The 26,541-nt window shown below is 41.9% G+C and overlaps 1 protein-coding gene across 7 annotated transcripts in view; it reads left to right on the top strand.

Moving 5' to 3' along the window:
- LOC110491865 (tyrosine-protein phosphatase non-receptor type 11) overlaps positions 1-26,541 on the top strand; it is a 113,196-nt gene that overhangs the window by 35,427 nt on the left and 51,228 nt on the right. For all 7 annotated transcript variants that reach the window (XR_016487235.1, XR_016487234.1, XM_021565688.3 and 4 more), the window contains exon 2: positions 16,657-16,779. Coding sequence is in view for 5 of the 7 variants with exons in the window: in XM_021565688.3 (XP_021421363.3) it covers positions 16,657-16,779 (123 nt within the window). In the remaining 2 variants the exon portion in view is untranslated. The remainder of the gene's footprint in view (positions 1-16,656; positions 16,780-26,541) is intronic.

The raw sequence follows: 26,541 nt of genomic DNA, 5'->3' as shown, positions 1-26,541 counted from the left end.
TCTCTCTCTCTCACGTCTGGTTTGTGAATGACGAGCCGCCACTAAAGCCTGATTCATCCTGATCTGAGTGTCATTGCACCGGAGGCACGGAGCGAAGGCACAGGACAACGTCCCGCCATTCCAAGGACTTAGTTTACTCTGTTGACATTGTCGGGACTTTATTAATTTAGATGTTTGCCCAGCAGTTGAGCTCAAGCTCCCCAAGAGTCCGGTTAAATTGGATCCACAGTTTTGCCATCAAACAGAAATATGAAAGGATGTGCGTTTCACGGCTGCTTGAAGGCTGTACGAAAGTCTCACAAGGCTTGTAAGTAGATCGAGTGTTAACATGCCTGTTGATCTCCTTAGTTTATTAATAGTAATTGTAAGATGAAAAAAAAACATTTTTTTTTTGTTACTGGTCATGGGTTTGTCTCCTAAATATAAACATGAGCAGCTCCCACTCAGCCCAGTCTAAGATCTTCTCTGTCCTGGTACCCCGATGGTGGAATCAGCTTCACCCTGAAACTAGGACCGCAGAGTCCCTGCCCATCTACCCCAAAACATTTGAAACCCTACCTCGTATATAATCAAACAGCAACCCCCTCACCCCTTCCCTTGCCTTCTGTGAAGTAACACTTGACTTGTTTCTCCTCTGTTAGCACTGACTGCTGATACTTAGTAAAAAATGTACTGTAAGTCTCTCTGGATATGAGTGTCTGATAAATGACTCAAATGTACACGAATATACCCAAATACTCACTTTTGTGCCATGGCATAGAGGCCTGATCTGGCAAAGATTGTGTGTGTGGAGTTTTATAAAAAGTTTATCTTATTGTTGCATTTACTGCATTTATCGCTGTCCGTGATTCTTTGTGAAGCCTGGGGGAAGCGATATTTTGCCAAGGAAATACATGTGCTATGTGACTCACTGATTCTATCAATCTCAGTGTCAAAAAGTATAATGTCCCCCCCCTACCAAATTCCCCACTTATCTCTGATATTTCCTCAAAAGAAAGAATCCCCTAGAGTGTTGGAAACAGTGAATTGGAAACGGCAGTGGTGGTCGGTGCCGATTAGAAAGGACAATAATTGTTTTATGAGCAGGACCCTTTACAGCATAATATGAGCTCAATGTAACATCGATAGGTTTAGGCTACTACAAGATTCTCAAATGTTTCCTTTACCCATCACAACCTAGCCTAAGAATGAAAGTTCACAAGATAGTTGCGCAGGTCAAGTAATCAAGGTGACAGACAGTGAGACATTATATTCCGCATTGCACACTCAGGCCTGCATCTAGCGTGTAATCATTACTCCAAACAGTTGCAAACAAGAGTTTCGGTTGGACAAATTCAGGCACGTTTATCCTTGTTTCGTTCTGTTTGCTTCCGTTTAAGAAACGTTTTAACAGAATCGGCAGAATGAATACACCCCTGATCACACGCAAACACTTTCATAGCGGCCACATTTCACCTTTATTTAACCAGGTAGGCTAGTTGAGAACAAGTTCTCATTTACAACTGCAACCTGGCCAAGATAAAGCAAAGCAGTGTGACACAAACAACAACACAGGGTTACACATGGAATAAAGAGGCGTACAGTTAATAACACAATAAGAAAAAAGAAAGTCTATATACAGTGTGTACAAATGGCATGAGGAGGTATGGCAATAAATAGGCCAAAGTAGCGAAGTAATTACAATTTAGCAGATTAACACTGGAGTGATAGATGTGCAGATGATGATGTGCAAGTAGAAATACTGGTGTGCAAAAGAGCAGAAAGGTAAATAAAAACAAAATGGGGATGAGGTTGGTAGATTGGATTGGCTATTTACAGATGGGCTATGTACAGCTGCAGCGATCGGTTTAGCTGCTCAGATAGCTGATGTTTAAAGTTAGTGAGGGAAATATAAGTCTCCAGCTTCAGAGATTTTTGCAATTCGTTCCAGTCATTGGCAGCAGAGAACTGGAAGGAAACACGTCCAAATAGGTGTACAATGACCACTTTGCTCATTGTATAATTCCTTATCGCATCTACACACTTTATCCCTTTTCCCTTCGCTTGTGGACTTCAGTGCTAAACACAACAGCTGTTTGTGACCAGGCAAAAAAAAAGGGGGTTAGGACAATTCTAAGGGCCTGTGACTGACAGGGGCCCTAAAAAATGATTAGAACATTAGGTAAAAAAAATTCAATATTAAATTATTGACCTGTCATCATTAATATAATATTTTACTAATAAAACAAATGGTTTCTTTTTCTTGTTTTTGGCAAAAAATAAACATCCAGAGAGCCTCTGTATTGCCCATGCCCCAACCCTATTTACATTAAATGGTTCCGTCCTGCCCCCAAACCAGGCACGAACGGTACTTGAATTGAGAGTGAGGAGTGCAGTGGAGCATAGTGTCTCAGCTTCCTAAAGACAAATCTGGCTTCCAAAAACGAAAAGGAAAAAAAAGAAAGACAGGAGAGAGAAAAGAAAGCTGTTGCCCAATTTTAAACAAAGGAAGGTGGGTGTTGTCCGTGAGTGGTGGGAACTAACCTGTTAGCTTAGTCCATAGTTATATAGGCTACCTTTGCTCCACTAAAATTATTTACTTGATATCTTCAAAGAATATTCTGAGTGATTACATTTTGCTCCTCTTTTAGCCAACATTTAATCAATGCAGGCAAACTTTTAGCAAGCTAATACTGAATCAGTTGTCCCTGCCCTTGCCTGGTGCCAGGCCCAACAGATGCAGCTTCAGGCTCAGCAGCCCAGTCTCCCCATCCCCATACCCCTCAACCAGCCCTACTCCCAACTGAAAAAGGAGGTGAGCAGCATTGTGTTGAATGACATGTCAGGTGGAATAAATGCAGGTACTGTAATGCATTGAGGACAGGAATGTGATTCTCCAGTCAGGAAAAATCTCACTTGACACAGAGGCAGCCAATATCAGAGCCTTAAAGGAAGAGATGCAGGCTCTTAGAGATGGATGGGAGTCTCTCCTGTCTGAGGCAACAGTGATTGCTACGCAAATGGATGTTGCACCTCAATTTAGCAAGGAAAACAGCCTCCAGAGGAAAAGGAAGAGATTCGATGATGAGACCTCTCAAGAGGAGACAGCTCAGGACAGTGCAGCAACGGTGTTTCGGAACAGTGTTTTTGTTACTGCTATGGACAACATCATAAGTGACCTGGACACTAGGTTCCACACCACTGCAAAAATTGTATCAGAAATTTCTGCTGTTCTGAAAGTTGGGCAGATTAGTGAGGATAAAGTCCCCTCTGTGTGCCAGCCACTGATCATGAAGTATTCCAGAAGTCTTACACCTGAGTTTCATAATGAAGTGAGACACCTGAATACTGTAAATGCTGCCACTTTCCCCCCTAACTTGTCCCCTCTTGGTCTCCTGAATGCAATTTGTATGATGCATTTTTGGAGAAGTGTGCATTGCTTTACATAGATTTTGCACACTGCCTGTGACTGTTGCTGGGGGCGAGAGGGCTTTCAGTAAGCTAAAACTGATAAACTATTTGAGATCCACTATGTCCCAGGACAGGCTTTGCAGTCTTGCCATGCTGTCCATTGAAAGTCAGTTAGCTAGAAAGCTGGACTTCAAAGACTTGATCAGTGAATTAGCCAGGAAGGCTCAGCGCTGGGCTCTTGGTGAGTAAGGCTGAGCAAGGGCCAGTGATAACTGTTAAATGGTATGGCTATGGATATTGGATACACACATGATGCCCACAGGCTGAGAACAAGACTGAGAACAGACTGAGAACAAGATGTATCTCAAAGTAATGGCTGGATTGCCATAACATTAGTTATGCACAATCAAGACCCCAAGTGGAAGAAACCTATTGATTGGGTGACCTCTTGACCTTTCCTCTAGAGCCACCTTCAGGCCTTTTCATTTCCATTTTGTTTTCCATTTCCACTTTTACAGCTGCTTATTGTCTAGTTGGTATGTGTACTTAGTTCAAAAATCTGCTGCTGATTTTATTATTTTGTTTATTATATCATTCTATAGATGATGATGTTAATTTATTTTAATTGAAGAGGTTAATGTATATTTAAGTTATATTTATTTTAAGTTATTCATTAATGTTAAGAGAATTTTCCATTCAAGAGTTTTACCTTTAAAATGACATTTAGACTGTAAAAGATGGCCTTTAGCACATTTCTTATAGAGTGGATCAGTCTTGCATCAAATAGTGAATTCCACTGTATGCAGAATGTTGCATGCATGTCTGCACAGTGTTATATTATCACAGCTCACTGTCAGTAAATATCGTACAGTAAATATTGGACTACAAAAGAGTTGCAAGCCTTGACTTGGAAGAGTGTTGGATAGCCATAGTCAGCTAGCTAACACTGCATTCCTCTCTGTTTGAGCCGGGTGTTTGAGTAGGCTAAACTAGCTAGCTGCATTCAGCTAGCTAACAAAGCACTCCTCTCTGTTTGAGATGGGTAGGCTAAACTAGCTAGCTGAATGCAGCTAGCTAACATAGCATTCCTCTCTGTTTGAACCGGGTGTTTGAGTAGGCTAAACTAGCTAGCTGCATTCAGCTAGCTAACATAGCATTCCTCTCTGTTTGAGCCGGGTATTTGATTAGGCTAAACTAGCTAGCTGCATTCGCTAGCTTAGAAAGTGAAAGTGAAGAAAATACAACAAAATATCTCTCGCTCTCTCTCTCTTTTGCTTCTCCTTCATTTTTTAAGAAATGAATTTGTTCAGAACTGTCTTTCTATTTGAGTCAACTACTCCCCACATGTTATGCACTGCAGTGCTAGCTAGCTGTAGTTATGCTTTCAGTACTAGATTCATTCTCTGATCCTTTGATTGGGTGGAAAACATGTCAGTTCATGCTGCAATTGCTCTAATAGGTTGGAGGACGTCCTCCAGAAGGTGTCATAATTGCTGTGTACTGTAAGTCAATGGAAGGTGGTGAGAACCACAAGGTTCCTATGTTTTCTGCTGAAGTCAATGTACCCAGAGGAGGATGGAGAGTAGCTGTCCTCCAGCTACACCATGGTGCTACCCCAGAGAGTGCTGTTGAGGCTACTGCAGACCATTGCAAAGCAGTGTGTTTTAATCAATTATTTTGGTGACGTGAATATATTTAGTATTGTTTTATCTAAAAAGGAAAACTTTGTTTCACAATTTCTATTTTATGAAATTCACTGAGGAGGATGGACCTCCTCTACCTCCACTGAGGAGCCTCCACTGGTAAACAGTGAAGAATTGTAAACAGTGTTCAGAAAGTATTGGTGTAGTTTACACCACCAGTACATATCACTGTAAATCCATGACGGGGTGCAAGTGCATACTTCTTAGCTTCTTAGATAATCAGGCTTTTCCTAGCTAAATAGTTTGGATGCTGAAGCAACAGATCGAGATCGCAAACGTTTGTATAAAAGTGTGGTATTCTTTAACCTAAGTAGCAAAGTGGCCAAAATTACTTTTTAGCATGGGCAGCGCCATTGAGGGTTTCCGCTGTATTAAAATAGTAAACTGTTTGGATTCCTATGGGTTGTAGCCTCAATGGTGCTTCCCATTCTGTCACAGACACTATAATGGCACAGATATAAAGATGAGTCCTCTATCTATCTCTATGGTTTGTTCAAGCAGCGACCATTGGTGCATTCTGTCTCGTGGACAAAGAAGCTACAAATTGTGCCTTTAAGTCTGATACCAGAACATCGCACCGTATTCCTCCAAGAGCGTATCCAGACATATTCAACACAGTGTTTTGTGGAAATTCTCAATCCACCCTTGAGCATCAACAAAACTGACCACAAGCTCTGTTTTTGATTCAAGACAACATCATCACAATAGGCTTCATCAACGTTTGCAGTTGTTTTTGTTTTTTCATGTAGACCCAATTGATTATGCTTAATACAAATGGGTTCACACTTTAACTAGCCTTGAAAAAGCCACAATAGTGAATTAATTCCATTTGCTATAGCAACCACTTGTGGAAAGGGGCCCTGTGAATCGAATAGGTCATAGATTAGACCCAGAGTAATTTAGCATATTAACCTCATAATTATGAAAAATATTTACGTTATGGTGAGGAAAAAAATAATTCCATGTTAGCTTTTTATACATAACCACAAAACTTGTTTTTGTTGGAAGTTCTCAGACCTCTATTGATCTTTTGATACCACGAGGAGTCACAATCCCCTTTCATATTTAAAAAAAAAAACAGTTTTATGAAAGAATGGTTAGGATATATGGAGAGATAGTGATAGAAGGGCACAGACCAGAGCCATCATTTGCAATTATGCTTGTGGTGTATTTCTGTACATTTTCTTGTTGGACAATGTAGCATCCAAATGTGTAATTGTTGATGGTGAACAATATGGTTATCCAAATGTGAGCTGGGTGGAGTAAATTGTTTTACTCTTTGTTTGGTTATATAACACAGGAAGTAAGCATTTGCCAGTAATCTTAAGTTCTGTAAACGTTGGTGTTCTGAGTGGTATACTACGAAATAAACTAGATCAACTCAGGCTTTTATAAAGCTAGGTCAGCTTCACATTGCAGATCAGGCTTCAAATGTACTATGATGGTGGATATTGCTCATCCGCCTGCCCCCAACTCTAGTAGGCTTGTAACTGTGCATTCATGTCGTGCATGGCTAGTCGAATGCCAGACTCTTCACTCCTCCAGCTCCTTCAAGTTGGATGGGTTACGCTGGTGTACAGCCATTTTTAAGTCATACCAAAGATTCTCAATTGAATTGAGGTCTGGGTTTAGACTAGGCCATTCCAAGACATGTAAATGTTTCCCCTTAAACCACTTGAGTGTTGCTTTAGCAGTATGCTTATGGTCATTGTCCTGCTGGAAGGTGAACCTCCGTCCCAGTCTCAAATCTCTGGAAGACTGAAACAGGTTTCTCTCAAGAATTTCCCTGTATTTAGCGCCATCCATCATTCCTTCAATTCTGACCAGTTTCCCAGTCCCTGCCGATGAAAACGTCCCCACAGCATGATGCTGCCACCACCATGCTTCACTGTGGGGATGGTGTTCTCAGGGTGATGAGGGGTGTTGGGTTTGCGCCAGACATAGCGTTTCCCTTAACCTCTAGCGACGAGCAATCCCGTATCCGGGAGCGTAATCATAGCCTCAAGCTCATTACCATAACGCAACGTTTCCTATTCATGAAAATCGCAAATGAAATGAAATAAATATATTGAAACACAAGCTTAGCCTTTTGTTAACAACACTGTCATCTCAGATTTTCAAAATATGCTTTTCAACCAAAGCTACACAAGCATTTGTGTAAGAGTATTGATAGCCTAGCATAGCATTAAGCCTAGCATTCAGCAGGCAACATTTTCACAAAAACAAGAAAAGCATTCAAATAAAATGATTTACCTTTGAAGAACTTCGGATGTTTTCAATGACAAGACTCTTAGTTAGATAGCAAATGTTCATTTTTTCCAAAAATATGATTTTTGTAGACGAAATAGCTCCATTTTGTTCATCACGTTTGAAAAATACCAGAAAATGCAGCCACAATATCGACAGAAACATGGCAAACGTTGTTTAGAATCAATCCTCAAGGTGTTTTTCACATATCTATTCGATAATCTATCAGTGGTGGCAGCTGGCTTCTCATCAGAAGCAAACAGAAAAATACAGCAGCTGGAGATTACGCAATAATTGCAACCGAGGACACCAAGCGACCACCTGGTAGATGTAGTCTCTTATGGTCAATCTTCCAATGATATGCCTACAAATAGGTCACAATGCTGTAGACACCTTGGGGAAAACGTGGAAAACGTAAGCTGACTCCTAGCTCCTTCACAGCCATATAAGGAGTCATTGGAATGAGGTGGTTTCAAAAAATGTGGCACTTCCTGATTGGATTTATATCTGGGTTTCGCCTGTAAAATCAGTTCTGTGGCACTCACAGACAATATCTTTGCAGTTTTGGAAACGTCAGAGTGTTTTCTTTCCAAAGCTGTCAATTATATGCATAGTCGAGCATCTTTACGTGACAAAATATCTTGTTTAAAACGGGAACGTTTTTCATCCAAAAATTAAAAGAGCGCCCCCTATATCAAAGAAGTTAATGGCCAAAAAGCTACATTTGTGTCTCATTTGACAGAGTGCCTTCTTCCATATGTTTGGTGAGTCTCCCACATCCATTTTGGAGAACACCAAATGTGTTTGCTTATTTTTTTCTTAAAGCAATGGCTTTTTTTCTGGCAACTCTTCCATATTGCCCAGCTCTGTGGAGTGTACGGCTTAGTGGTCCTTTGAACAGATACTCCAATCTCTGCTGTGGAGCTTGGTAGCTCTTTCAGGGTTATCTTTGGTCTCTTTGTTGCCTCTCTGGTTAATGCCCTCCTTGCCTGGTCTGTGAGTTTTGGTGGGCGGCACTCTCTTGGCAGGTTTGTTGTTGTGCCATATTCTTTCCATGTTTTAATAATGGATTTAATGGTGCACCGTGGGATGTTCTATGTTTCTGATATTTTTTTTATAACCCAACCCTGATCTGTACTTCTCCACAACTTTGTCCCTGACCTGTTTGGAGAGCTCCTTGGTCTTCATGGTGCCGCTTGCTTGGTGGTGCCCCTTGCTTTGTGGTTTTGCAGACTATGGGGCCTCTCAGAACAGGTAGGTGTACAGTGGGGAGAACAATTATTTGATACACTGCCGATTTTGCAGGTTTTCCTACTAAAGCATGTAGAGGTCTGTAATTTTTATCATAGGTACACTTCCACTGTGAAAATCCAGAAAATCACACAATTCCTGACATTTAATCCTAGTAAAAATTTCCTGTCTTAGGTCAGTTAGGATCACCACTTTATTTTAAGAATGTGAAATGTTCGAATAATAGTAGAGAGAATTTTCAGGTTTTATTTCTTTCATCACATTCCCAGTGGATCAGAAGTTTGCATACACTCAATTAGTACTTGGTAGCATTGCCTTTAAATTGTTTAACCTGGATCAAACATTTCGGGTAGCCTTCCACAAGCTTCCCACAATAAGTTGGGTTAATGTTGGCCCATTCCTCCTGACAGAGCTGGTGTAGGTAACTGAGTCAGGTTTGCAGGCCTCCTTGCACGCACACACTTTTTCAGTTCTGCCCACACATTTTCTATGGCATTGAGGGCTTTGTGATGGCCACTACCAATACCTTGACTTTGTTGTCCTTAAGCCATTTTGCCACAACTTTGGAAGTATCCTTGGGGTCATTGGGCATTTGGAAGACCCATTTGTGACCAAGCTTTAACTTCCTGAGTGATGTCTTGAGATGTTGCTTTAATAGATCCACATAATTGTCCTCTCTCATGATACCATCTGTTTTGTGAAGTGCACCAGTCTCTCCTGCAGCAAATCACCCCCACAACATGATGCTGCCACCCCCGTGCTTCACAATTGGGATAGGTTCTTCGAACTTGCAAGCCTCTCCCTCTTTTTCCTCCTAACATAATGATGGTCATTATGGCCAAACAGTTTCATCAGAGGACATTTCTCAGAAAAGTACGATCTTTGTCCCCATGTGCAATTGCAAACCGTAGTCTGGCTTTTTTATGGCGGTTTTGGAGCATTGGCATCGTCTTTGCTGAGCGGCCTTTCAGGTTATGTCGATATAGGACTCGTTTTACTGTGGATATAGATACATTTGTACCTGTTTGTACCATCTTCACAAGGTCCTTTGCTGTTGTTTTGGGATTGATTTGCACTTTTCACACCAAAGTACTTTCATCTCTAGGAGACAGAACTCGTCTCCTTCCTGAGCGGTATGATGGCTGCGTGGTCTCATGGTGTTTATACTTGAGTACTATTGTTTGTACAGATGAGCGTGGTACCTTCAGGCATTTGGAAATTGCTCCCAAGTATGAACCAGACTTATGAGGTCTACAATTTTTCCCATGATGTCAAGCAAAGAGGCACTGAGTTGGATGGTAGGCCTTGAAATACATTAAAAAACATGAGCTGGCGCACACCCAGAATAATAGTTTGTGTAGAGGTGCTGACTAACGGCGATAAACTATAAATCAAAATCAAGAAAGTCGCACACTCCATGTACAATCTCCCAGCAATTTAATGCGTATTTACCAATGTTTCGGCATCACTGTGCCTTCCTCAGGGAAAGAGGCACTGAGTTTGAAGGTAGGCCTTGAAATACATCCACAGGTACACCTGCAATTGACTCAAATTATGTCAATTAGCCTATCAGAAGCTTCTAAATCCATGACATAATTTTCTGGAATTATCTAAGCTGTGTAAAGGCACAGTCAATTTAGTAAATATAAACTTCTGACCCACTGGAATTGTGATACAGTGAATGATAAGTGAAATAATCTGTCTGTAAACAATTGTTGGAAAAATAACTTGCGTCATTCACAAAGTGGATGTCCGAACCGACTTGCCAAAACTATAGTTTGTTAACAAGATATTTTTGGAGTGGTTGGAAAACAAGTTTTAATGACTCCAACCTAAGTGTATGTAAACTTCCGACTTCAACTGAATACCACGGGTATGACAAAACATATGCATCTCATGCTACATCTGTACTACTCTAATAACGTTGGTAACCTGTTTACAATAACAATAAGGCACCTCAGGGGGTTGTGGTAAATGGCCAAATTACCAGGGCTAAAGGCTGTATCCATAAGAACAGCCCTTAGCCGTGGTATATTGTCTCTTCCTAGAGCTGGCCGTCTGGTCAAACTGAGCAGGGAAGTGACCAAGAACCCGATGGTCACTCTGGTAGAGCTCTAGAGTTCCTCTGTGGTAATAGGAGAACCTTTCAGATCGACAACCATCTCTGCAGCACTCCACCAATCAGGCCTTTATGGTAGAGTGGCCAGATGGAAGCCACTCCTCAGTAAAAGGCACATGACAGCCCGCTTGGAGTTTGCTAAAAGGCACCTAAAAGACTCTCAGACGATGAAACAACATTCTCTGGTCTGATGAAACTAAGACTGACCTCTTTGGCCTTAATGCCAAGCGTCACGTCTAGAGAGAACCTGGCACCATCCCTACAGTGAAGCATGGTGGTAGCAGCATCATGCAGTGGGGATGTTTTTCAGCGGCAGGGAGACTTGTCTCGATGAATGGAGCAAAGTAGAGAGATCCTTGATGGAGACCTGCTCAGGACCTCAGACTGGGGCGAATGTTCACCTTCCAACAGGACAACGACCCTAAGCACACAGACAAGACAATGCAGGAGTGGCTTCGGGACAAGTCTCTGAATGTCCTTGAGTGGCCCTGCCAAAGCACGACCTTGAACCAGATCCAACATCTCTGGAGAGACCTGAAAATCGCTGTGCAGCGACACTCACTCCCCACCTGACAGAGCTTGAGAGGATCTGCAGAGAAGAATGGGAGGATCTCCCCAAATACAGTCGTGGCCAAAGTTTCCTGCTTCAGTGTCTTTAGATATTTTTGTCAGATGTTACTTCTGGGCCACATCCTGACTGATGGCAGCCCATTCTTGCATGATTAATGCTTGGAGTTTGTCAGAATTTGTGGGTTTTTGTTTGTCCATCCACCTCTTGAGGATTGACCATAAATTCTCAATGGGATTAAGGTCTGGGGAGTTTCCTAGCCATGGACCCAAAATATTGATGTGTTGTTCCCCGAGCCACTTAGTTATCACTTTTGCCTTATGGCAAGGTGCTCCATCATGGAAAAGGTATTGTTCATCACCAAACTGTTCCTGGATGGTTGGGAGAAGTTGCTCTCAGAGGATGTGTTGGTACCATTCTTTATTCATGGCTGTGTTCTTAGGCAAAATTGTGAGTGAGCCCACTCCCTTGGCTGAAAAGCAACCTCACACATGAATGGTCTCAGGATGCTTTACTGTTGGCATGACATAGGACTGAAGGTAGCGCTCACCTTGTCTTCTCCGGACAAGCTTTTTTTACGGATGCCCCAAACAATTGGAAAAGGGGATTCATCAGAGAAAATTACTTTACCCCAGTCCTCAGCAGTCCAATCCCTGTACCTTTTGCAGAATATCAGTCTGTCCCTGATGTTTTTCCTGGAGAGAAGTGGCTTCTTTGCTGCCCTTCTTGACACCAGGCCATCCTCCAAAAGTCTTTGCCTCACTGTGCGTGCAGATACACTCACACCTGCCTGCTGCCATTCCTGAGCAAACTCTGAACTGGTGGTGCCCTGATCCCGCAGCTGAATCAACTTAAGAAAACGGTCCTGGCGCTTGCTGGACTTTCTTGGGCGCCCTGAAGCCTTCTTCACAACAATTGAACTGCTCTCCTTGAAGTTCTTGATCATCTGAGAAATAGTTGATTTAAGTGCAATCTTACTGGCAGCAATATCCTTGTCTGTGAAGCCCTTTTTTTGTGCAAAGCAATGATGACGGCACCTGTTTCCTTGCAGGTAATCATAGTTGACAGAGGAAGAACAATGATTTCAAGCACCACCCTCCTTTTGAAGCTTCCAGTCTGTTATTCGAACTCAATCAGCATGAGAGAGTGATCTCCAGTCTTGTCCTCGTCAACACTCACACCTGTGTTAACGAGAGAATAACTGAGAATCACTGACATGATGTCAGCTGGTCCTTTTGTGGCAGGGCTGAAATGCAGTGGAAATGTTTTAGGATTCAATTCATTTGCATGGCAAAGAGGGACTTTGCAATTAATTGCAATTCATCTGATCACACTTCATAACATTCTGGAGTATATGCAAATTGCCATCATACAAACTGAGGCAGCAGACTTTGTGAAAATTAATATTTGTGTCATTCTCAAAACTTTTGGCCACAACTGTACAGGTGTGGAAAAGTTGTAGTGTCATAGCCAAGAATACTCAAGGCTGTGATCAGTGCCAAAGGTGCTTCAACAAAGTACATGTACAAAGTAAAGGGTCTGAATCCTTTTGTCTTTCATACATTTGCAACAAAATTCTAAAAGTATTTTTGCTATTCCATTACATGCTATTGTGTTGATTGATGGGAAAAAACAACAATATAATCAATTTTAGAATAAGGCTGTACCGTAACAAAATGTGGAAAAAGTCAATACTTTCCAAATTTACTTTGTAATGGTAAATTATACAGTGCCTTGCGAAAGTATTCGGCCCCCTTGAACTTTGCGACCTTTTGCCACATTTCAGGCTTCAAACATAAAGATATAAAACTGTATTTTTTTGTGAAGAATCAACAACAAGTGGGACACAATCATGAAGTGGAACGACATTTATTGGATATTTCAAACTTTTTTAACAATTCAAAAACTGAAAAATTGGGCGTGCAAAATTATTCAGCCCCCTTAAGTTAATACTTTGTAGTGCCACCTTTTGCTGCGATTACAGCTGTAAGTCGCTTGGTGTATGTCTCTATCAGTTTTGCACATCGAGAGACTGAAATTTTTTCCCATTCCTCCTTGCAAAACAGCTCGAGCTCAGTGAGGTTGGATGGAGAGCATTTGTGAACAGCAGTTTTCAGTTCTTTCCACAGATTCTCGATTGGATTCAGGTCTGGACTTTGACTTGGCCATTCTAACACCTGGATATGTTTATTTTTGAACCATTCCATTGTAGATTTTGCTTTATGTTTTGGATCATTGTCTTGTTGGAAGACAAATCTCCGTCCCAGTCTCAGGTCTTTTGCAGACTCCATCAGGTTTTCTTCCAGAATGATCCTGTATTTGGCTCCATCCATCTTCCCATCAATTTTAACCATCTTCCCTGTCCCTGCTGAAGAAAAGCAGGCCCAAACCATGATGCTGCCACCACCTTGTTTGACAGTGGGGATGGTGTGTTCAGCTGTGTTGCTTTTACGCCAAACATAACGTTTTGCATTGTTGCCAAAAAGTTCAATTTTGGTTTAATCTGACCAGAGCACCTTCTTCCACATGTTTGGTGTGTCTCCCAGGTGGCTTGTGGCAAACTTTAAACAACACTTTTTATGGATATCTTTAAGAAATGGCTTTCTTCTTGCCACTCTTCCATAATGGCCAGATTTGTGCAATATACGACAACGATTGTTGTCCAATGGACAGAGTCTCCCACCTCAGCTGTAGATCTCTGCAGTTCATCCAGAGTGATCATGGGCCTCTTGGCTGCATCTCTGATCAGTCTTCTCCTTGTATGAGCTGAAAGTTTAGAGGGACGGCCAGGTCTTGGTAGATTTGCAGTGGTCTGATACTCCTTCCATTTCAATATTATCGCTTGCACAGTGCTCCTTGGGATGTTTAAAGCTTGGGAAATCTTTTTGTATCCAAATCCGGCTTTAAACTTCTTCACAACAGTATCTCGGTCCTGCCTGGTGTGTTCCTTGTTCTTTATGATGCTCTCTGCGCTTTTAACGGACCTCTGAGACTATCACAGTGCAGGTGCATTTATACGGAGACTTGATTACACACAGGTGGATTGTATTTATCATCATTAGTCATTTAGGTCAACATTGGATCATTCAGAGATCCTCACTGAACTTCTGGAGAGAGTTTGCTGCACTGAAAGTAAAGGGGCTGAATAATTTTGCACGCCCAATTTTTCAGTTTTTGATTTGTTAAAAAAGTTTGAAATATCCAATAAATGTCGTTCCACTTCATGATTGTGTCCCACTTGTTGTTGATTCTTCACAAAAAAATACAGTTTTATATCTTTATGTTTGAAGCCTGAAATGTGGCAAAAGGTTGCAAAGTTCAAGGGGGCCGAATACTTTCGCAAGGCACTGTAAATACAGACAACAAAAGTAAATACACTAGCATATCACAAATATTAAGAACAGTCTTACAGACTATTCATTAGGTCATTGACCTCTTCATTTACTTCTATGGTCTCTTCGGAGATGCTCATATTCATCAGGATAAACAGAAGTGATAGAACATTACAAAAAAAGAAATTCACTGAATAAGATCTGTACAATTTTGGCAATACACATATAGGGTGATAATGTCTTGGAATAGTTAACGGAAAAAAACGTGTTGCCTGTTTTCTCCTTTTGTTGCCTCTTTGGTGCTCCCATCTAGTTCAACAACTCCAGGCTACTTCAGAAAGTCATCCCCCCTTTAGAAAAGACAGTTGGTTATACTCCAAGAATATAGTATCTTCATTACTGGCAAACATTTTGACTACTAGAGAGTGAGACATGACAGTAGCAGAGAGATAAACCTACACATAGGCTACTCAAAGAAGGCAGGCTCAAAGAGAGGTACACAGAAACCAACCATAAATGATGCACACAAAGTTCACACTACCCATCATTGAAAGGAATAGGAAAAAGGTATCTAGCTATTCTCCTATTGAAATGAAGCATGTGTTCTTTGCTATCTGACAGTGTGGTGCTGGATGCCACTCCAATGCTTGATAAAGCAGGCAGAGGTAACACTTCCCTTGGAGTGGATTGTGGTGGGGCCTTTTCATAACTAGAACATGAGAAATTACATTTTTCTTTCACGCATGTCCCATTATTATATCACATATCTAGCTAGTGAGCTTACTTGTCAACTCTCTACCAAGCTACATAATGTTAATTAGCTAGCTAGCATTGTTTCAGTAATGTTCTGTAATAGCGATAGTCACTTGGAAGTCTCAAAAAGACGAGGCAACTATACTGCCGAGCACCATTACAGCTACTTTCGTTACAGCCAAAGCGCCATTAGAGAAATGCACAAGAAATGTTAGCTAGCCATCAACACACAACAACAAAAATTCAGCAATGTAAATAGGTTCTAAATGATCATGACTATCAAATACACATGTTTATGTCAATATCCTGACTGGTCTTAGATCATAAATACCATGTACACCTTAGTAATTTATCAAGACAGCCATATAATTTAGATAGCATAAAGCTAACCCAGATTCCCCATTCATAGCTAACATTAGCTAGCTCCTGTAGCTGATGCAACGTCTTGGTAACGTTATCTGTCAAGCAGAAAACAGGCCATATCTGCATCAGACTTCAGCCCTTTTAGGGCCATAACTTCTCTCCAGCGATTCAAATTGTTACCGATATTTACTCTGGTTTTTCCCTAAGCCTCATCATTTTGTCGCTTGGCTAAACTTGCCACCCGTATCTGCAACCAGTGCTGGGCTGGACCCATACAAAAACATCTACATAATGTCCTTTTAACTTGAATGGGAACTGCCATCTATGGATTAAATGTCTATGGTTGGTTGCGGCTGTTAGTTTGCATTTTGCAAATTTCAAAATACAATTGCGTGAAAAAAACAAATCACTAATTCTGTAATACTTTTTTAAACAAATGTACACAAAAAAAACCAATTGATTGATAAAATATTGAATCAGTCATCTTCCTCAAATGACAATCTTTGCAAGAGGAAGCAAATCTGATTTTATTGGTCCTTAACCCACATCTCAGAAACTTCATTCAAGATAAATGGAGTTAACTTGGCCCAGAGCAGGCTAAAAGGTGAGCCACATTTGTTGACCAAAGTTACTTAGCTAACTACTCAAACCTTATTTGTAGTTTTGGGTTCTGCTCTCCAAAAGGTTAACTCTTATGGTTTATGTGTTTCTGACTAGTGTCACCAAACTGAATCTTTTACTGGGAAATTATTGATTGATTGATGAGTGAGCTCCTGGAGGGGCCCCTGTTTCTTTTTAGCCCGGCAGTAACACACCTGATTCAACTGGGTGATCATTTGAATCAGGTACATTGAGAAACACTGTTTCTGGCGCAGTGACTCTGGATTTGGCGTTTGTGCTCAACTATTCTCTCTCTCTCTGTTCTTCCAGGTGGTTCCACCCCAACATCACCGGCATCGAGGCAGAGCAGCTCCTCTTGACCCGGGGGGTCCATGGCAGTTTCCTAGCCCGGCCGAGCAAGAGCAACCCGGGAGATTTTACTCTCTCTATCAGGTAGGGGCCTCCATGTTCCCAGCTAACAAATGTTGGTTCCAATAACAATCTGGTTAAGTTATTTGTCAAATAACCAAGGGAGAATGGTAATGTTTCATGAATGTTCTGTGTTAGCATGGTTCTCTGCTAGTGCTTTAGTCCACCGCTTTAGCCTAGCTCTTTATCCTAGCGTTAGCGGCCCATGCTCCACAACATTGTCCCTGGTGTAAGTTAATCATTCAGAGCAAATTGTCTCGTGAGTCAAGCCTCAAGAAATGGGAAATGATCGCTTCCCAGTAAGCAAGCTAGCGAGAGAGCAAGAGCCTTGCCTTTGGGTGAACAGTCACAGCTTGTGGGAGTTCAAGCTTGAAATATGTAGTTTGTAGTTTGTTATTCTCCCACGTTTCTACAAAATGGAAAATGTTTGTTTCCCTCCTCGGTTGAAAAGAAAGCGAGAACTGGTCGTAAATAGCCTTTCACAAGAATTCACTTACGCCACTGACCCCATGTATGAAATCATCAGGTCTAACCCTGTCCCATGACATTACATTTCACTGAATTATGAACAGTGAGCTCTGTAGTTGGAGAGATACAAAAGAGAAACATGGAGTTCTGGTAAACAGCAGGCCTCTGTGATTTCCTGTAGCGCCAGGATAGAGAGTGCCTCTGCATTGGCAACGGAAGCTTTTAAGAGGCTTATCAGTCAGACGAGCTCATGGAAAAGGTCCAGCATCGTCCTTTAGCTCACTCTCTTTAGCAGAGGTTAGCTTGAGTAGCGAGGGAGAGAGGAGTGTGTGTGTGTGAGAGAGAGAGAGAGAGAGAGAGAGAGAGAGAGAGAGAGGGGAGTGTATGTAGGGTAGAGGGAAAGGGGGATACAAATGAATGCATTCAACTGAAATGTGTCGTCTGCATTTAACCCAACCCCTCTGAATCAGAGAGGTGCGGGGGCTGCCGTAATCGACATCCATGTCTTCGGCGCCCGGGGAGCAGTGGGTTAACTGCCTTGCTCATGGGCAGAAGACAGATTTTTACCTTGTCTGCTCAGGGATTCGATCAAGCAACCTTGAAAGTGAATGTAGGTTGTTAGGCTGGTAACAGCAGTGAGTGTGGCAGCCATGCCAGTCCAGGCAGTAGCTCTTAATAACATTAAGGCCGGGGCCCATGTCGAGGTCTGACCCTGCATGCCCCTGGTGTTATGTGGCTTTGTGGTGACTGAGGGCTGCCTAACTGCCTGTGTGTGTTTGCAGTCACCAGGCTAAATTACATGTATTTGTTATTCTTCAGACCACGGGGCCTGTGGCTAAACTATAGTGCAGGCTAACAGCAGCCCTCCCTCACCCCTACTCCACCACCTTCCTGTGGGCTGTGTGATTTATGCCCCCCCATGGTACAGTAAGGTCAGTTTGGACTAGCTTGGTGGGGGGAAGGAGGAAATAGTTAGAATAGTGCTATCTAGAGCATTGACAGCTTTATTTTGTGTCTGCACTGTTTTGCTGTTGAAAGTAGGCTACGTACCAACATGAATGCATAAGAGTTTATTTATTTGCTTACGGTGAGAAATACAAAAAGCTTATTCAGCTTTCATGAGCTGATGAGAGTTATGCTTTACACTTACTCACTTACACTTTTCTTTGCGACTATTCAGCTATGTCTTGCCTATTCACCAAGGACCCAATTACGACCCGAGTTTAGCGTGCGTAAATGGAACGTATGCATTTTTATGCATTTTTTTCCGAGGTTTCTGACCTTGAACTTAAGCAATGGAACTTAAACAATGGAATAGCGTGCTATTCACCTGATATTCATTTTGGGTGGCGATCGAATAAATCAAGGTGTGGCAGAGGTGTGTCTAGCTAGATACGCCGTATTCTGACCTTGATTTACAGTAATTCCCTAATTTCTGCACCGTTACGCGTGAGGAAACTATGAATAAGGTTCAGCGAACCTGTCGGCATCTACTTTATTTTTTCCGATAGAAATAACCCCATTCTCATTGCACTGTAATTTACAACTTGATTATAGCTATTGATAGCAGCTAGGGAAATTAGTAATCTGTTTGGAATTGTAAATATAAGTGACACTTGTTTTAGGTATACTTACCTTATAAATCACAGGAGGCAAATGTTAAACCAGTCATATGTAATCGTATTAACTTTCCCACAGTAAAGTTTTTTGAAATGTTTTTCCATTCTGCAGAATTGAAATTGTATGGCCTTTTAACTTGCAGGGATCGGCACTCTCAATTGTCTTAATTATATTATCATTATTATCATTCTCTGTTTACTATTTCTATCATGTTGAATATTAGCCACTATCAGTAGGTAGGCCTGATAACAACCCACATTGAACTGCCAATGTATTGTTAGTTCCCTTTAGTTAGTATAGCCCGTGTTATCATTCCATTTAATTACATTGTTTTGTTTACCTTCATTTGCTTTCTCTGTGAATTCCGTCATGGCCATGTGGTTGTTGCTGAGGATCATTAGTAACAGTTGGTAATACAGAGAAAATACATGTAGGTTCATTAAATGGTTATGGAGCGGAGCGCAGACCAAGCCGTAACAGTTTGAACCTGACGAATGACACTACTTGGCTGTGTCATCACACAGTTAGTTAGTGCAGGCAATAGATGAGGGTACAGCCTCCTATTGTAAAATATTCTCCCTATTGTAATTCAATGTAAACTAATCTTCCAACATTACCATGGGTTAAAGATCTGAATGTAGCAATTTTCTGACTGAATCAAACCACCGTTTTCTTTCTTCCGTGTGTAAATGCTAGGCAAACCTGTAAAATACATTGCTACCCTTAAATAATCTACACGATCAGAGTATTTTGAAATCTACCAATGGGTGCAGAAACAGAGGCAAATATGCATATATTATAGATTACTTTCTTTCATTGATCCCTAAATTGTGAACCCGTTCTCTCAAGATATTCTATTGAGTCTGATGACAAAATTCAAACTACTAGGTACACCGTATTTGAAGGGATGTCTTAAGATACATTTACTGAAAACCCTATTGAATGGAAAAATCTGTTGGCCACCAAGTGGAAAGGTTTTCAGCGGATAAATGTATTATTCAGTGAACACAAGGGAACCACGCCTGCAAAGCCCATTACACACCTTCATAAGGTAAGTCTGAATACCAACTACTGAGAAGTGTGTAGGAAAGGCGTGTGTAAGAAAGTGTAATTTCCTAAATCGGAATTGGGCCCTAAACTTGCCAGGGTCCAGTGTGACCAAGCTAACGGTCTCTTACTTGTATGCTCACACATACTCCCACATCACAGACACTCTCTAGCATTCTCTCACACACACTCTCACACTCTCTCACACACACACACACACACACACACACACACACACACACACACACACACACACACACACACACACACACACACACACACACACACACACACACTCAACAGGAGAGTGATTACCATGTCGTTAGTGTTTCTTCTTACCAGCATGTTATTAGCTTGACTCTCCTTTTAATGGACGCCCTGGTACTCCAATGGGCTGTTATCTCATTCTCCCTGCTTTTCCCTTCGCTTATCTCCCCCTCTCCCTTTCCTGGCCTGGGCAGGGGGCTGGATGGCAGGGGAAGGGGGAGGGGTTATACATTTTCTGCTAGTAGTGGCCGGAGTAGACCACAATGTGTGGTTAAGTAGACAGTGTGTTCTGTTATGGGAGAGGCCTTGGCAACCATAGCTCTATGCTGCATTTTGAGGGAGTGAGAATTTACACAGCCAAGCATGTAATTGTGAAGCTCATGTACACTGAGTATACAAAACATAATGAACACCTGCTCTTTCCATGACATAGACTGACCAGGTGGAAGCTATGATCCATTATTGATGTCACTTGTTAAATCCACTTCAATCAGTGTAGATGAAGGGGAGGAGACAGGTTAAAGAAGGATTATATCAAGAATGGTCCACCACCTAAAGGACATCCAGCCAATTTGACAAAAGGGGTGCAAATCAATATTAGGAAGGTATTCCTAATGTTTAGTATACTCTGTGTATGTAATTCTCAGATCAAAAGAAATGCCTTGGTTATTCATTGTTTTCGTTTAGTGAAAATATTTTGGGAACATAGGCCACAACTTTTGTTCTAGTGGTGTGTGTTCTAGTATCATGTTGTGTTTATACATCTCTATGCTCTTAGTCAGAGGAGAGGTTTAGAGGGCATTAGCCGGGACTGTGGATGGATTTTCTCCCCGTATTACGTATGCCATTGCCTCCATTCATTTCCATTAGACATATTTCCATTGCAGTCGGGCTATTTATAGATTCAATCTATTAAATGCATTGGCCAAATTGACCTAATAGAATGTTGATTCATCTCATTTTGATAAGTGGATTGTGTTCTCACTGGATACTATGTAACAGAGACGTGGCCATGGTGGTCTGGTGGTTATTGACTCTGCCCTCGGCACTCACATACAGTGGGGAGAACAAGTATTTGATACACTGCCTATTTTGCAGGTTTTCCTACTTACAAAGCATGTAGAGGTCTGTAATTTTTATCATAGGTACACTTCAACTGTGAGAGACAGAATCTAAAACAAAAATCCAGAAAATCATTGCATGACATAAGTATTTGATCACCTACCAACCAGTGAGATTTCCGTCTCTCACAGACCTGTTAGTTTTTCTTTAAGAAGCCCTCCTGTTCTCCACTCATTACCTATATTAACTGCACCTGTTTGAACTCATTACTTGTATAAAAGACACCTGTCCACACACTCAATCAAACAGACTCCAACATCTCCACAATGGCCAAGACCAGAGAGCTGTGTAAAGGACATCAGGGATAAAACTGTAAACCTGCACAAGGCTGGGATGGGCTACAGGACAATAGGCAAGCAGCTTGGTGAGAAGGCAACAACTGTTGGCACAATTATTAGAAATTGGAAGAAGTTCAAGATGACGGTCAATCACCCTCGGTCTGGGACTCCATGCAAGATCTCACCTCGTGGCGCATCAATGATCATGAGGAAGGTGAGGGATCAGCCCAGAACTACACGGCAGGACCTGGTCAATGACCTGAAGAGAGCTGGGACCACAGTCTCAAAGAAAACCATTAGTAACAAACTACGCCGTCATGGATTAAAATCCTGCAGCGCACGCAAGGTCCCCCTGCTCAAGCCAGCGCATGTCCAGGCCCATCTGAAGTTTGTCAATGACCATCTAGATGATCCAGAGGAGGAATGGGAGAAGGTCATGTGGTCTGATGAGACAAAAATAGAGCTTTTTGGTCTAAACTCCACTCGCGCGTTTGGAGGAAGAAGGATGAGTACAACCCCAAGAACACCATCCCAACCGTGAAGCATGGAGGTGGAAACATCATTCTTTGGGGATGCTTTTCTGCAAAGGGGACAGGACAACTGCACTGTATTGAGGGGAGGATGGATGGGGCCATGTATCGCGAGATCTTGGCCAACAACCTCCTTCCAGCATGACAACGACCCGAAACACACAGCCAGGGCAACTAAGTGGCTCCGTAAGAAGCATCTCAAGGTCCTGGAGTGGCCTAGCCAGTCTCCAGACCTGAACCCAATAGAAAATCTTTGGAGGGAGCTGAAAGTCCGTATTGCCCAGCGACAGCCACGAAACCTGAAAGATCTGGAGAAGGTCTGTACGGAGGAGTGGGCCAAAATCCCTGCTGCAGTGTGTGCAAACCTGGTCGAGAACTACAGGAAACGTATCTTCTCTGTACATGCAAACAAAGATTTCTGTACCAAATATTAAGTTCTGCTTTTCTGATGTATCAAATATTTATGTCATGCAATAAAATGCAAATTAATTACTTAAAAATCATACAATGTTTTTTTCAGGATTTTTTTTTTCAGATTCCGTCTCTCACAGTTGTAATGTACCTATGATAAAACTTACAGACCTCTCTCTAAAAGTCGGAAAACCTGCAAAATCGGCAGTGTATCAAATACTTGTTCTCCCCACTGTATTCTGATGTCGACATGTGTTCGAATCTGTCCAAAGGCCTGTTTGATACACACGTTTTGGAACTAGAGAGAGATAGGAAGCCAGTAGATAAAAGGAAAGGGGGGGAAGAGGCACTAAATAGTGTCATTGTGTGTTCTTTCTTCTCGAACCATGGGTGGGCCACTGAAGATTGATGATGACCTAATGTTGCTCCAGATATATTAAAACAAGTGCAGCGGCCTCCATCCTTGTAGTCAGAAGGGCTTTTAGGTAGACAGGTCCTTCACTCACACATGTTTGTTTTACTATACCTGTGGGGACCAAACAATTGATTCCCATGCAAATCATATTTTCCCTAACCTCTAATTCTAAACCTTAACCTAACTCTTTTTCTTGTGGGGACTGTTCTTGTGCCAGAAGCCCCCACATGTGCAATGTTCTTTCAAAGGCCAAACCCACTGCTGCTGTGCACGGACAAAGACCTCTATGACCATAGCACCGGTCCAATCCAAGTGCCAATGCCATTTAACAAACTCCAGGTGGTGCTATTGTCAGATGACATGAAAATAGAGGTCGTTGGTCACGCACACCAGCAGTGGGTTTGGCCTTCAAAATAAAAATGCACATTTTTCAGAAATTGCTCATCCCTACTGTAAAACATAGTGTTAGATCTTTGATGTTTATGGGGCTATTTTGCTTCCCTTGTTAAGATCAACAGCATCCTCCTTACCAAGTACCAGGATATGTTTAGCCAAAAACCTGGTTGCCTCTGCTAGGAAACTGAAGCTTGGCCCCAAGTGGATATTCCAGCAAGACAATAATCCCAAGCACACGTCAAAATCCACAAATAAATTGTTTATTTGACCAAAAAAAATCTACATTTTGCAATTGCCACCTCAGTCTCCTGACTTGATCCCCATTGAAAACCTGTGGTTTGAATTGAAGAGGACAGTCCATAAACTCAGAGGAAGGATATCAAGGATCTGGAAGGATTCTGTATGGAGGAATGGTCTAAGATCCCTCCCAATGTGTTCTCCAATAACACCTTATTTTATATAAGGCTCAGTGTTGTTATCCAGGAGTACTGAAAACAGGGGATCCAATCATTTGACCCCTACCTTTTGTAGATATATATAATAATATATAATAAAATAAATACAAATATATATTTATTTTATATATATAATATATATGTATATATACAATAATATATATAATAAAATAAATACAAATATAGAGCTCAAATGTTTATTTGAGCTCCATATTTGTATTTATTTTATGCAGTCTTTTTGCTCAGCTTTATCAAGGCATCTGAAAAAAGACTCCACTGTATGTCCAAAAACAATATTCACATAACTCTGTACAAAAGCATTACTTGATTTTGCCATGGTCAAAAGCAGCTTAATGAATGCTGTATGGCACAATGATTGTGTGCTATGTCTCCAAGTCTGCAAGAGACCTATCCCATCCGCAGTGTAAAATCTAGATGGATGTTTGGCTCAATGCGACGTCATTAATTGTGTTAAACTCCCACAAACAGCATGGTGCAAACACACACACACACACACAGTGCAGCCGCCACGGGCCATTAGTAGCCACAGACAGGGAGGCATACTGCTCCACTCAAACATTCATAACACAATTACAGGGAAGGAGAGAATGCAGGTTTATAGGAGCGAAAGATGGATGAGAGGGAGGGAAGGAGAGAATGCAGGTTTATAGGAGAGAAAGATGGATGAGAGGGAGGGAATAGGATTTGTTCCACTTTATATGACTGTTACTTGATCATCAATTTGCAGAGAGAGGGCTAGCTAATTGCATTAAAGCTAGATAGCAGATAGCATAATGTGCAGTTATGTCACTTTTCTTCCTGAGTTAGATCGCTAGCAACAGCATGATCTTTTTTGTAAAAGTGTGTGGAGTGGGAGTTGTGGTTTGCTGCAGGCTCAAAAACCGACTTGTACATGTGTAGATGTACTAAGACAAAGTGCATGTTTGTGCATTGGTTCGGCCTTTTGCTGCAGACAAATATTGCTCTGAAATTTTCACTGGAAATGGAAAAAGAAAGTACTATCTTCAACTAGGCCTAATTTTTCACTTCTTGTTTCCATGCTGATAAGAATGTTTCAGGTTTAGCATGCTATGTGTTTGTGACATTGTGTCTCTTTGTGGCTGTGTATTTTGAAAAGTGTCAGACTGTTTTTTGACCTTATCTGTGCTCCCTGGCCATCTGCATTTAGTGAAAACCAGTTGCTCTCAAATACTCACTCAAACTCAACATGGTATTATAAAGGAATAATCTCAGAAATTGTAAGGATCGTCGTCGGGAGAAAAAGAGGAGGACCAAGGTGCAGCGTGTTAATATTAAAACGGTTTTAATGAACACTGAAACAAAACAATACACGACAAACGAACAATCCTGAACAGTGCAACAAAACACAGAACAGAAAATAAACACCCACAAAACACAGGTGGAAAAAGGCTACCTAAGTATGATTCTCAATCAGTGACAACTAACGACACCTGCCTCTGATTGAGAACCATACTAGGCCGAACACAGAAACCAAACATAGAAAAACAAACAGACTGCCCACCCCAACTCACGCCCTGACCATATAAACAAAGACAAAACAAAGGAACTAAGGCCCAACCTTACCTAGTTGAATGCTCCCCGTAGCCAGGCCAGTGCGGCGAGGTGGAATAGCCCGCACTGGGCTGTGCTGGCGAACCGGGGACAACATGCGTAAGGCTGGTGCCATGTACGCCGGCCCGGCTTCATGGCACCTGGCTCGATGCCCACTCTAGCCCGGCCGATACGAAGAGCTGGAATGTACCGCACCAGCTATGCACATGTACCGGGGACACCGTGCGCTCCACCGCATAACACGGTGCCTGCCCGGTCCCTCTCTCTCTCCGGTAAGCAAGGGAAGTTGGCGCAGGTCTCCTACCTGCCTTCGCCACACTCCCCGTGTGCCCACCCCCAATAAATGTTTGGGGCTGCCTCTCGGGCTTCCAGCCGCGCTGCCATGCTGCCTCCTCATACCACCGCCTCTCGGCTTTCGCTGCCTCCAGCTCAGCCTTGGGGCGGTGATATTCACCCGGCTGTGCCCAACAGAAAATAAACACCCACAAAACAAAGGTGGAAAAAGGCTACCTAAGTATGATTCTCAATCAGAGACAACTAACAACACCTGCCTCTGATTGAGAACCGTACTAGGCCGAACACATAAACCAAACATAGAAAAACAAACAGAGTGCCCACACCAACTCACGCCCTGACCATATAAACAAAGACAAAACAAAGGAACTAAGGTCAGAACGTGACAGACATGTACATGAACACAAACAAATACTCACTCAAAATCAACAGGGTATTATAAAGGAATAATCTTGTCTGATAAGGTTGTTCTTACTCCTGTGCAGAAATGATTGGGTATTCACGGTACCGCGGACCACATCAACCTGTTATTTTCATGTGGGTTTTCGTGATGTTTTCTCTTGCTCTGTTCTGGCACGCGCAGACATGTGCATGAACACAAACACTCTGGCTGAATACAAGCCCTAACCAACAATGCAGTATAAAAAAATAAAATACCCAAAACATTTCAAGTAACAAATAATTAAAGAGCAGCAGTAAAATAACAATGGTGAGGCTATATACAGGGGGTACTGGTCAATGAGTGTGGGGACACTAGTTTGTCAAGGTAATATGTACATATAGGTAGAGATATTAAAACGACTATGCATAGATGACGACTGAGAGTAGCAGCAGTGTAAAATATGGGGGGGGCAATGCAAATAGTTTGGGTAGCCGTTTGATTGGGGATA

The sequence above is a fragment of the Oncorhynchus mykiss genome, chromosome 16 (assembly GCF_057628025.1).
Source record: "Oncorhynchus mykiss isolate SJ-2025 chromosome 16, ASM5762802v1, whole genome shotgun sequence".
NCBI lineage: Eukaryota > Metazoa > Chordata > Actinopteri > Salmoniformes > Salmonidae > Oncorhynchus > Oncorhynchus mykiss.
Note: the sequence above shows the minus strand (reverse complement) of the source record. Positions and strands in the feature narration are given on the sequence as shown.